The sequence below is a fragment of the Dermacentor albipictus genome, chromosome 9 (assembly GCF_038994185.2).
Source record: "Dermacentor albipictus isolate Rhodes 1998 colony chromosome 9, USDA_Dalb.pri_finalv2, whole genome shotgun sequence".
Taxonomy (NCBI): Eukaryota; Metazoa; Arthropoda; class Arachnida; order Ixodida; family Ixodidae; genus Dermacentor; species Dermacentor albipictus.
This window is the reverse complement of record NC_091829.1, coordinates 18177412-18190435: the sequence shown is the minus strand read 5'-3', so window position 1 is coordinate 18190435 and position 13024 is coordinate 18177412. Positions and strand designations below refer to the sequence as shown.

General features: G+C 41.3%; 2 protein-coding genes across 47 annotated transcripts in view; one reads left to right on the top strand and one right to left on the bottom strand.

The window, feature by feature from the left end:
* LOC135903748 (uncharacterized) overlaps positions 1 to 13024 on the bottom strand; it is a 162101-nt gene that overhangs the window by 112424 nt on the left and 36653 nt on the right. The gene's annotated exons all lie outside the window — the stretch shown is intronic.
* Positions 1 to 13024, top strand: part of LOC135903733 (uncharacterized) — a 119035-nt gene that overhangs the window by 78345 nt on the left and 27666 nt on the right. For 18 of the 40 annotated variants that reach the window (XR_011508531.1, XR_011508534.1, XR_011508528.1 and 15 more), the window contains one exon: positions 5534 to 5627. Coding sequence is in view for 16 of the 40 variants with exons in the window: in XM_070525486.1 (XP_070381587.1) it covers positions 5534 to 5627 (94 nt within the window). In the remaining 24 variants the exon portion in view is untranslated. Of the gene's footprint in view, positions 1 to 5533; positions 5628 to 11101; positions 11177 to 13024 lie in introns of all 40 variants that reach the window. The other 22 variants (XR_011508532.1, XR_011508525.1, XR_011508523.1 and 19 more) reach the window with 3 other exon arrangements.

Genomic DNA, 13024 nt, shown 5'->3' with positions numbered 1-13024 from the left:
ATACTTTTTCAGGCCACCATGGTTCATCATGTGTGATCAAGAAATACGTATATTCTAATAAATTAAAAAATAACAGGCAAATGCATTTGCAGGCTTCTTAACTTCATCATTATCAGCCTGGCTATGCCCACTGCAGAGCGAAGGCCTCTCCCATACTTCTCCAACTATCCCGGTCATGTGCTTATTGTGGCCATGTTGTCCCTGCAAACTTCTTAATCTCATTCGCCCACCTAACTTTCTGTCGCCCCCTGCTACGCTTCCCTTCTCTTGGAATCCAGTCTGTAACCCTTAATGACCATTGGTTATCTTCCCTCCTCATTACATGTCCTGTTCATGCCCATTTCTTTTTCTTGATTTCAACTAAGCTGTCATTAACTCGCGTTTGTTCCCTCGCCCAATCTGCTCTTTTCTTATCCCTTAAAGTTACACCCATCATTCTTCTTTCCATAGCTCGTTGCGTCGTCCTCAATTTACGTAGAACGCTTTTCGTAAGCCTCCAGGTTTCTGCTCCGTAGGTGAGCACTGGTGACACACGGCTGTTATACACTTTTATTTTGAGGGATAATGGCAATCTGCTGTTCATGATCTGAGAATGCCTGCCAAATAAACCCCAGCCCATTCTTATTCTTCTTATTTCAGTCTCATGATGTGGATCTGCGGTCACTACCTGCCCTAAGTAGATGTATTCCCTTACCACTTCCAGGGCCTCGCTACCTATCGTAAACTGCTGTTCTCTTCCGAGACTGTTAAACATTAGTTTCGTGCAGATTAATTTTTAGACCCACCCTTCTGGTTTGCCTCTCCAGGTCAGTGAGAATGCCTTGGAATTGGTCCCCTAAGTTACTAAGCAATGCAATATCATCAGCGAATCGCAAGTTACTAAGGTATTCTCCAATAACTTTTATCCCCAATTCTTCCCAATCCAGGTCTCTGAATACCTCCTGTAAACATGCTGTGAATAGCATTGGAGAGATCGTATCTCCCTGTCTGACGCCTTTCTTTATTACGATTTTGTTGCTTTCTTTGGGGAGGACTACGGTGGCTGTGGAGCCTTTATAGATATCTTCCAGTATTTTCACATACGGCTCATCTACACCCTGGTTCCCTAATGCGTCCATGACTGCTGAGGTTTCGACTGAATCAAACACTTTCTCGTAGTCAATGAAAGCTATATATAAGGGTTGGTTACATTCTGCACATTTCTCTATCACCTGATTGATAGTGTGAATATGGTCTATTGTTCAGTAGCCTTTACGAAATCCTGCCTGGTCGTTTGGTTGCCAGAAGTCTAAGGTGTTCCTGATTCTATTTGCGATTGCCTTAGTAAATACTTTGTAGGCAACGGACAGTAAGCTGATCAGTCTATATAATTTTTTAAGTCATTGCCATCCTCTTTCTTATGGATTAAGGTTATGTTGGCGTTCTTCCAAGATTCCGTACGCTGGAGGTCATGAGGCATTGCCCATACAGAGTGGCCACTTTTCCTAGGACAATCTGCCCGCCATCTTTCAACAAATCTGTTACCTGATCCTCCCCAGCTGCCTTCCCCCTTTGCATAGCTCCCACGGCTTTGTTTACTTCTTCAGGCGTTACTTGTGGGATTTCAAATTCCTCTCGCCTATTCTCTTTTCCATTATTGTTGTGGGAGCCACTGGCATTGTATAAATCTATATAGAACTCCTCAGCCAATTGAACTATTTCATCCATATTAGTAATGATATTGCCAGCTTTGTCTCTTAACGCAAACATCTGATTATTGCCTATTCCTAGTTACTTCTTCACTGCTTTTAGGCTTCCTCCGTTCCTGAGAGCATGCTCAATTCTATCCATATTATACTTCCTTATGTCAGCTGTCTAACGCTTGTTGATTAACTTGGAAAGTTCTGCCAGTTCTATTCTAGCTGTAGGGTTAGAGGCTTTCATACATTGGCAATTTTTGAGCAAATCTTTCGTCTTCTGCGATAGCTTACTGGTATCCTGTCTAACAGAGTTACCACCGACTTCTATTGCACACTCCTTAACAATGCCCATAAGATTGTCGTTCATTTTTTCAGCTCTAAGGTCCTCTTCGTGAGTTAAAGCGGAATACCTGATCTGTAGCTTGATCCGGAATTCTCCTACTTTCCTTCGTGCCGCTAACTCATCGATCGGCTTCTTATGTACCAGTTTCTTCCGTTCCCTCCTCAAGTCTAGGCTAATTCGAGTTCTTACCATCCTATGGTCACTGCAACGCACCTTGCCGAGCATGTCCACATCTTTTATGATGCGAGGGTTAGCGCAGAGTATGAAGTCTATCTCATTTCTAGTCTCGCCATTCGGGCTACTCCACGTCCATTTTCTGCTATCCCGCTTGCAGTTATTTTTTCTATGCCGTCTAATTAGAGTAATCTTACATATTTACTCAACTTCTCAAATATAATTAGATGAAAAGTGGTAATAAGAAAATTGTAGAGCGACATAAGAAACTCCCGGTACAGCATCTTGGCTCAATACATGCTACGGAAAAGTGGTTTTCCGAGTGCGAAAGAAGCCCATGAATACAAGCAAAATTGCCATGCGTCTGCCTGCTCGAGGCGCTTTGCGAGCATTCGCAGGCTTCTTTCTCGCTCTGGAAATCACCTTTAAGTAGCACATATTGAGCAACAGTAAGCTGTATCTGGAGTTTTCGATGTTCGTGTACAATAATCATTGACAGTCTTCATCGAATTATAATGTTTGAGAAGTTGATTAATTATTTAGACTATGTAGTTAGGCCGAGCACAAAAATAATCTATCTCCTAGTGACGGCAGACAACATTACCTTGCTTCCGTCCTGCAACGTGAAATTTGCATATGTTTAATCTTTGGCTGAAGTTACCTGAAACACTGTATATATATATATATCTATATATATACACACACACACCAAGAGAAGGGAAGCGGAGTAGAGGACGACAGAAGACTAGGTGGTGCGACGAAATGAGTAAATTAGCGGGTGCTAGTTGGAATTGGCTGGCGCAGGATGGGTAATTCGAGATCACGGGGAGAAGCCTTCGTCCTGCAGTGGACATAAAATAGGCTGATTATATATATATATATATATATATATATATATATATATATATATATATATATATATATATATATATATATACCCGCAAATATATTGTCACCCTAACGGTACAACGGTTATCTGCTCTATGATTACATCACCTGCCCCGCGCCATATTTTTCTTATCATGTCAATTAGAATATCGTCTATACCCATTTGCTCTCTGATCCAAATCGCTCTCTTTCTGTCTATTAAAATTATGCCTAGCGTTCTTTGCTCCACGCTCTTTGCACAGTCCTTAACTTATTCTCAAGCTTCTTTGTCAGTCTCCAAGTCCCTGCCCCATTTGTCATCACAGGTAAAATGCACTGATTGTATACCTTCCTTTTTAATGTTAACTGTAAGCTTCCAGTCAGGAGCTCACGATGTCTGCCGTATGCGATTTAACCCATTTTTATTCTTCTGTGAATTTCCTTCTCATGGTCAGGCTTCCTTGTGAATAGTTGACCTAGTTAAACGTACTCCTTTACAGACTCTAGAGGCTGACTGGCGATCCCGAATTCTTGTTCTCTTGCCCGGCTACTCATCATTATCTTTGTCTTCTGAAGATTAATCTTCAGCCCCACTTTTACACTCTCTCTCTTAAGGTCCTCAATCAATTGTTGTAATTCGTCTACAGTGTTGCTGAATAGAACAGTGTCATTGGCAAACCGAAGGTTGCTTAGATATTCGCCGCCGATCCTTGCTCCTAAGCCTTCCCAGTATAATAGCTTGAATACTTCTCCCAAGTGAACAGCATTGGAGGGATTGGCTCCCTGTCTGACCCCTTTCTTTATCTCCCTGCTTTTCTTGTGTAGAATTAAGGTAGTTGTGGAATCTCTGTAGGTATTTTCCAAGATGTTTACATAAGCGGTCTGTACTCCTTGATTACATAACGCCTCTATGACTGCTTGTATCTCTACTGAATCAAATGCATTTTTGTAATCTATGAAAGTTGTATAGAGAGGCCTATCATGATCTAGGGATTTCTCAATAATCTGATTTATGACATGGATGTGATCCATTGTAGAGTATCCCTTCCTGAAGCCAGCCTGTTCCCTTGGTTGACTAAAGTCGTGTGTTGCCGTTATTTTATTGGAGATTATGTCGGTAAATATTTTATATAATAATGGGAGTAAGCTAATGGGCTTAACATTTTTCAATTGTTTAACGTCTCCATTTTTGTGGATTAGTAGAGGATCGGATCGCATGTGGTTTGCCAACTCCTCACACCCCTATTTGAAAAATTGTTGGTACGCCACTGTACGTTTCCCTCGATAATGTTTTTTGTGAACAGTGTTAAGCCTTCTAAAAAAATGCGTCATATTCTAGGGATTTAGCTGTATGACAATAAATTGGAACTTCCATGATTCTGCTTGATTCACTCGCAATCTATACGCTTCAAAATTTAATATGAGATGAACGAGAATGCTTGCCACAAAACTAGTAAAAGAAAGGAATAGCTTTTCCCACATTCCAATCATCCGGAAGACAGTTTCAAGAGAGAGAATTCCGGAGCTGCATACTTTAGTATTAATAAGAACCTTATAGAGTTGCTGTTCGCACCAGCTGAACAGAATGTTTTAAGGTTTTCAATTAAAATAATGATCATCATCATCAGCAGTAGCAGCCTATTTATGTCTACTGCAGGATGAAGGCCTCGTCTTGCGATCTCCAATCACCCCTGTCCTGCACCAAGCAATTACAACCAGCACCTGCGAATTTCCTAATTTCATCACCTCACCTAGTCTTCTGCCGTCCTTGACTGCACTTCCCTTCTTTGGCAACCATGCTGTAATCCTAATGGTAGACCTGTTATCTAACCTATGCATTACATGACCTGTCCAGATCCATTTTTTTCTCTTAATGTCAATCAGAATATCGGCTATACCTGTTTGCTCTCTAATTCACACCGCTCTTTTGATATCCCTTAACGTTATGCCTGACATTTTTTGTTCCATCACTCTTGATGATGTGTGGTGTTTTATGGTGCAAGGGCCAGGTATGGCCAAAGAGCGCCATGACAAAGGTGATGTTAACGGTGCATTGTGGGTGGTGTAGACAATGAATTAGACAATGAATTTCTCATGGTATATGTGACACGGCTGTAAAAAGACCTAAAAGCGGTCGCTGTGGATGGCGTAAAATATATAGTTGCTAAAATAATGACACTGCCTAAGTAGTGCTGTGGGCTATGGTAATGGGGTTTCGTTAAAAACATGACAGAATAAAACATAACATTGACACTTTAGCTTCGAGAAAGCCTTTGGGTAGAGGGGCTGTGACATGTGCGCTAAAATTTCCCTGGCCAAATGATTTCCAGAGTGTCTGTTTCAGCTAAAAACTCTAAGACTAGCTTCGGATTAAAAAGTGGTTCATTGCTAAGAAAAAATTTCGGGTGAAAAGGAATATTTTCGCGATATGCAGAAATGAAATACCTTTTTCTCTGTGCTTCTATTGCAGGGTATTGAATAAGAACATGCAGGACTGTGAGATTTTGGCCGCACTTACTACAAGTCGGAGCGTACCTCTCAGTCAAGAGGTAAGAGTGAGTGCCGTAAGTGTGTCCTATTCTTAATCGGCAAAGGAGCACTTCGTTATATCGTGATGTTCTCTCCGATACCCAATATCCTAATTTGGGTTTTATCCAGTGCAGTTTATTTGATATCTGAGCATTCCACTGTTGCTGCCAGCGTATTTTCAGCTTGTGATGCAAGTATGCTTTAAGATCTGCGGCTGGGATGGGTATGTTTATGTCCGTGTCACTAAAAGCTACTGAAGTAGCTTTCTCGTCAGCAGCTTCGTTGCCTTTTATACCACAGTGGCCAGGTATCCAGCATAAGATGATCATTTGTTTAGCACTGTAAGCTGAGCATAGCAATGTATACAGTTCATTACAGACAGTGTTTTTATGTTTATGTACATTCATTAGGGCTCGGACTACACTCAATGAGTCTGTGGACACAATAGCCCTAGTTAATGTCCTGTTCCATCACTCTTCAACAAGACATTAGGTTTTTCGCGAGCTGCTTTGTCAGGCGCCAAGTTTCTTCCCCCTGTGTTAGTACCATTAGAATGCACTTATTGTACACCTTTTTTTTTCAATGATATTGGTAAGCTTCCAGTCAACCGCACATGCTCCAACTCATTTTTGTTCATCTGTAAATTTCCTTCTCATGATCAGGGTCCCCTGTGGGTAATTGACCTAGCTAAACGTACTCCTTCACAGACACTAGAGGCTGACTGACGATCCTGAACTCCTATTTCCTTGCCCGGCTATTGATCATTATAATTGTCTTCTGCATATTAATTTTCAACACCACTCTTACATTCTCTCTGTTGAGGTCCTCAATCATTTGTTGTAACTCGTCCTCAGTGTTGCTGAACAGAACAATGTCATCAGCAAACCGAAGGTTGTTGAGGTATTCGCCGCCGATCTTTACTCTTAAGCTTTCCCAGTTTAATAGCTTGAATCTTCTAAGCCCGCAGTGAATAGCATTGGAGAGATTGTGTTTTCTTGTCTGACCCTTTTCTTTATAGGTATCTTCCTGCTTTTCTTGTGTACAATTAAGGTAGCTGTAGAACCTCTGTAGATATTTTCCCAGGTATTTACATAAGCGGTCTGTATTCTTTGATTACGTAATGCCTCTATGAGTACTGGTATCTCTATACTGAATCAAATGCATTTTCGTAATCTATGAAAGCCATATAGAGAGGCTTATTATACTCTGCGGATTTCTCGATAACCTGATTAATGACATGGATGTCATCTAATGTAGAGTACCCCTTCCTGGAGGCAGCCTGTTCCCTTGGTTGACTTAAGTCCAGTGTTGTCTTTATTTTATTGGAGATTCTTTTGGTAAATATTTATATAATACTCGGAGTAAGCTAATGGATTTATAATTGTTCAGTTCTTTTACGTCTCCCTTTTTGTGGATTAGTATAATGTTTGCATTCATCCAGTTTTTGGGACCCTTGCAGTCGTTAGACACTGTATAGAGAGCCGCCAGTTTTCCTGGCATTGTGTCTTCTCTATCTTTGATTAAATTGACTATTATTCCATCTTCTGCCGCTTTTCCCTGTTTCCTATTTTGCAAGGCCCTTCTGATCGCATTTCTAGTTATAAGAGGAGTTTCTGTATCCTGTTCATTATTGTTTCGAATGGAGTACTCCTGGGTCCTCTGGGTGTACACTCCACTGTACAGGTGAACATAGAATTATTCCGCTGCTTTTATTATACCTTCGAGAACGCTTATATTACCCCTGCTTATCTTTTAGAGCATATAACTTGGTTTGTGCTATGCTAAGTTTCCTTCTCACTGATTTCATGCTGCATCGATATTTTACTGCTTCCTCAGTGTTTCTGGACTTATAAATTCGGAAATCGAATATTTTCTACTTGTTGACCTGTTCTGACAGTTCCGCGAACTCTACCTCATCACTTGAGTTGGGCACTTCAATTCTTTGTCGTTTTTTTATTAGCGCCTTTGTTACTTGGGAGAATTCACCTACTGGTTGCCTTGGTGCCTTACCACCCACTTCAGTTGCTGCTTCTGAAGGTAGCTTAGTTACCATTTCATTGATTACCTCTATGCCATATTCATCTCTCTGCTCTAAGTCCGCACATTTGTTTTCAATCACCAGCCCGCATCTGTTTGCTTTTACCCTTACTGTGTCTCGGTTGGCCTGTTTCTTCCTGACCAATTTTACTCTTTCTCCCTTCAAATTGAGGTGAGTTCTAGACCTCGCTAACCTATGGTCACTGTACTTGACCCTAACACTTCTACATCCTGCACTATGCCAGGATGGGCAGAAAGTAGGAAATCTATTTCTTGTTTCACAATTAAGGCACTACTAGGGCTTTTCCAGGTCCACTGTCTGTAGCCATGCTTCCTAGAGAAAGTGTTCATTATTCGCAGCTTATTCATTTCCCCGAATTCTACCAGTGTCTCTCCTCTAGTGTTCCTAGAATGGACGCCATAGTCGCTAGTTGATTGTTGACTAGCCTGCTTTTCCCCCACTTTTGCATTGAAGTCACTGATGCCTATAGTATAATGAGTTTGCACTTCTCTCATGGCTAATTCAACATCTCCATAAAACTGATCTATCTGCCGAATAGTAAACAAATCAAATGCATCGTGCGAAACACAAATGTACCATAATCAGGATTACGAAAACTGTCATGATACGAGAACGACAAAGAAAACATATTGTTTACGACACTGGCACTTTCTTCACTATGGATAAATTTTTGGCCATGTCTGAAATGTAGCATGGCAAGTACACATGTTATAATTAAGCTTTGGAAATTGTCTTGGATTGCTAGTCAGCATGAAACAGCGTATTATTAAACAATATACCTTCTGGTGATATCAGCTCTGTTTATTGTCTGCAATTAACAAGCTGTAGTTATCTCAACGTGATGCGGAGTTGATAACTTTAGCAAAACTAAGCATTCGTTTACACTTTACGGTTGTTTAAACGAAGCATGTGCTTATTAGACGTTAGTAGATTTAGTGTAGCAAGCGCTTGTAAGGGACGCTACTACTCATATAGTTTCCAATTGGCATTTAGCTACTGCTCTGAGAAACCCTGAGAGGTTTCATCGATGAAAACACAAAACTTATGGTTAACATCATCAAATTCAGCAGCTCCAGAATTTGTTACATGCTTAGTATGATTACGCTCATGCTTGATCAACCAGTACATTTACCATGAAGCAAAAAACACAGTGGTCACTCACTCCAGGAAGATAATAAATGGAACTACAAAGAGCTGGTGTTGTAATAAGCAGATATAGCACGAAGTAAAAGATGCAGTCCACGCTGATGCACGGTATAAAAAATTTGGTCGCAGTGCAAATCATAACGGAGGCTCCGTACACATAGTACAAAACAAACTCAATTGAGTGACAGGAGTATAGCAAACAATATTCCAGTACTTAAAATCACCTGCAAGTAATGCAGGAATCTTTGGCTAACATATTTGAATTGCATAAATGGTGTCGCGAGCGTCATTAGCCAAACTACTACTGCAACACGAATAATGATAACAAATACCGAATATCAGCTTTCTAGACGGTACACAAAGTTGAGCCTATGCAAGTTCCCAGTCGATAACGGTACAAACACACTACAAAAGAGTGCAGAATAGCAACTGAATTTCCAGCGAAGCTCTTCCTTTTCAGCAGCTGCTATAACTGTCTCAGTGGCCTATAATTAAATCCCACACTTTAAGACGTTGCCTCTATCTCAGTGGTCAGTTTGAAACCTTCCAGCATATATGCTTTCCGGGACTTGCTGAAGAAATTGCACATAATATTCGACCCGTTAGCTCACATCTATATGTGATCTTTGCAGTTACAGTGATGTTTACAGTTCTCCCAGGGTAGCATGTTAAACTTGAACGAAAAAAACCAGTCAGGAACACAAAGGACAAGAGGAGAAGTTCACATCACAACGACTGGTTTTTTTCGTTCAAGTATGTACCAACTGGCCCAGATTTCAACCCTTCTGCATAGCATGTTAAGTACGGCGCTGTTCCTAAAACACAGTTATAACGCTCCAGATACGCTGCATATGTAATTATTGTCAAAAGGGGGGGGGGGGTTTAACTGAGCTGGTTGGTTCATTCTTCGAGGATTTTAGCAGCAGAAATTGTAGGACACAGACACAGAAACGAACAGACCTTGACATTCTTTCACTGTCAAGTTATTTCTTTATTGAAATTCCCGCGCTTCTTATTTTGTCGCCAAATCTCGTCCCTTTTAGTGAGAAGTAGATAAAAGGAGCCAGATCCGGGCACCTAATTTAAAACGCATAAATTTCAATCAAAAAATCAGTTCACACTGCGGCTACTTTCGTGTCTGTTCTTTCCTTTCTGTGTCTGTGTTTCACAGTTCCTGCTGCTACAATCCTCAAAGAACGTAATTACCGCTAAGGCGTGCAAAAATGTTACACACTTTGAACTGTTAGCCACAGGCTACATCTGGTTTTAAATATATATATAACCAATGTGCCTTACGTATTTCGTCGATGTAGTTCGCCCCTTGTTTAAGTATGGGGATAACAATAGCTTCTTTCAAGGAAATGGAATGTATCCGGCTCCCAACATAGCATTCAAAAAAGATAGAAGTGTTTTTAGAATTTCTGAATGTCCGTTTTCGATCACTTCATAAATGATGCGATCACTACCTGGCGCCGAGTCTTTGGAACAATTTAGAGTTGTTTGAAGCTAGGATAAGCTGAACGGTCGATTGTACGCTTCATTGCTTCCACATTTTCATTCGAGTTGCTGTCACTCACAGTGCTTACATAGAAAATCTGCCTCATTTTACAGGCATTCGGTATTCACTTTCTAAAACCTTTTCCGCTCCTCTTCAAAGGTAAAAAGAAGTTAATCATAGAAGTGAAGTTACATTGTGTAGTGTGTACTCGATCGAGAGCATTTGAGGCATAAGACGTATCCCTAGTACGTTGCACTACCACTTGCAAAAAAAAAAACAATAACAAAATAATGGAGCATATTGTCACGGGTGGCGATCCTAAAGTTTGAGTGTTCAATTTAATGTTTGTAAGGCTTAAACTGACTAGTAAATAAAGCGGCGATGATGGAACATGTGAGGATACATATTAATCGCACTGAGCATTTCGCTAGTGAAGCTGGATAATGGAGAAGGAGGGCATCATCATCATCAGCCTGGTTACGCCCACTGCAGGGCAAAGGCCTCTCCCATACTTCTCCAACAACCCCGGTCATGTACTAATTGTGACCATGTCGTCCCTGCAAACTTCTTAATCTCATCCGCCCACCTAACGTTCTGCCGCCCCCTGCTACGCTTCCCTTCCCTTGGAATCCAGTCCGTAACCCTTAATGACCATCCGTTATCTTCCCTCCTCATTACATGTCCTGCCCATGCCCATTTCTTTTTCTTGATTTCAACTAAGATGTCATTAACTCGCGTTTGTTCCCTCACCCAATCTGCTCTTTTCTTATCACTTAATGTTACACCTATCATTCTTCTTTCCATAGCTCGTTGCGTCGTCCTCAATTTCAGCAGAACCCTTTTCGTAAGCCTCCAGGTTTCTGCCCCGTAGGTGAGTACTGGTAAGACACAGCTATTATACACTTTTCTCTTGAGGGATAATGCCAACCTGCTGTTCATGATCTGAGAATGCCTGCCAAACGCACCCCAGCCCATTCTTATTCTTCTGATTGTTTCCGTCTCATGATCCGGATCCGCAGTCACTACCTGCCCTAAGTAGATGTATTCCCTTACGACTTCCAGTGCCTCGCTACCTATTGTAAATTGCGGTTTTCTTCCGAGACTGTTAAACATCACTTTAGTTTTCTGCAGATTAATTTTTAGACCCGTTCTTCTGCTTTGCCTCTCCAGTTCAGTGAGCATGCATTGCAATTGGTCCCCTGAGTTACTAAGCAATGCAATATCAGCGAATCACAAGTTACTATGGTATTCTCTATTAACTCGTATCCCCAATTATTCCCAATCCAGGTCACTGAATATCTCCTGTAAACACGCTGTGAATAGCATTGGAGAAATCGTATCTCCCTGCCTGACGAGCTTCTTTATTGGTTTCTTTATGGAGGACTACGGTGGCTGAGGAGCCGCTATAGATATCTTTCAGTATTTTTACATACGGCTCGTCTACACCCTGGTTCCGTAATGCCTCCACGACTGCTGAGGTTTCGACAGAATCAAACGCTTTCTCGTAATCAATGAAAGCTATATATAAGGGTTGGTTATATTCTGCACATTTCTCTATCACCTGATTGATAGTGTGAATATGGTCTATTGTTGAGTAGCCTTTATGGAATCCTGCCTGGTCCTCTGGTTGACAGAAGTCTAAGGCGCTCCTGATTCTATTTGCGATTACCTTAGTAAATACCTTGTAGGCAACTGACAGAAAGCTGATCGGTCTATAATTTTTCAAATCTTTGGCGTCCCCTTTCTTATGGATTAGGATTATATTAGCGTTTTTCCAAGATTCCGGTATGCTCGAAGTCATGAGGCATTGCGTATACAGGGTGGCCAGTTTCTCTAGAACAATCTGTCCACCATCCTTCAACAAATCTGCTGTTACCTGATCCTCCCCAGCTGCCTTCCCCCTTTGCATATCTCTGAAGGCTTTCTTTACTTCTTCCGGCGTTACCTTTGGGATTTCGAATACCTCTAGACTATTCTCTCTTCCATTATCGTCGTGGGTGCCACTGGTACTGTATAAATCTCTATAGAACTCATCAGCCACTTCAACTATCTCATCCATATTAGTAATGATATTGCCGGCTTTGTCTCTTAACGCATACATCTGATTCTTGCCAATTCCTAGTTTCTTCTTCACTGTTTTTAGGCTTCCTCCGTTCCTGAGAGCATGTTCAATTCTGTCCATAATATACTTCCTTATGTCCGCTGTCTTACGCTTGTTGATTAACTTGGAAAGTTCTGCCAGTTCTATTCTAGCTGTAGGGTTAGAGGCTTTCATACATTGGCGTTTCTTAATCAGATCTTTCGTCTCCTGCGATAGTTTACTGGCAAGGCAAGGTTTACTGATAGGCAAGGTGTGCTGCAGTGACCACAGGATGGTAAGAACTCGAATTAGCCTAGACCTGAAGAGGGAACAGAAGAAACTGGTGCATAAGAAGCCGATCAATGAGTTAGCGGTAAGAGAGAAAATAGAGGAATTCCAGATCAAGCTACAGAACAGGTATTCGGCTTTAACTCAGGAAGAGGACCTTAGTGTTGAAGCAATGAACGACAATCTTGTGGGCATCATTAAGGAGTGTGCAATGGAAGTCGGTGGTAACTCCGTTAGGCAGGATACCAGTAAAAGATATGGATTTTGCCACAATTGAACACTCACAAAAGGAAGACATGCTACGCGTGCTACAGGCGTGGTGTACGAAATTCCCCTTGAGTGCGGCAAGTCCTATATAGGA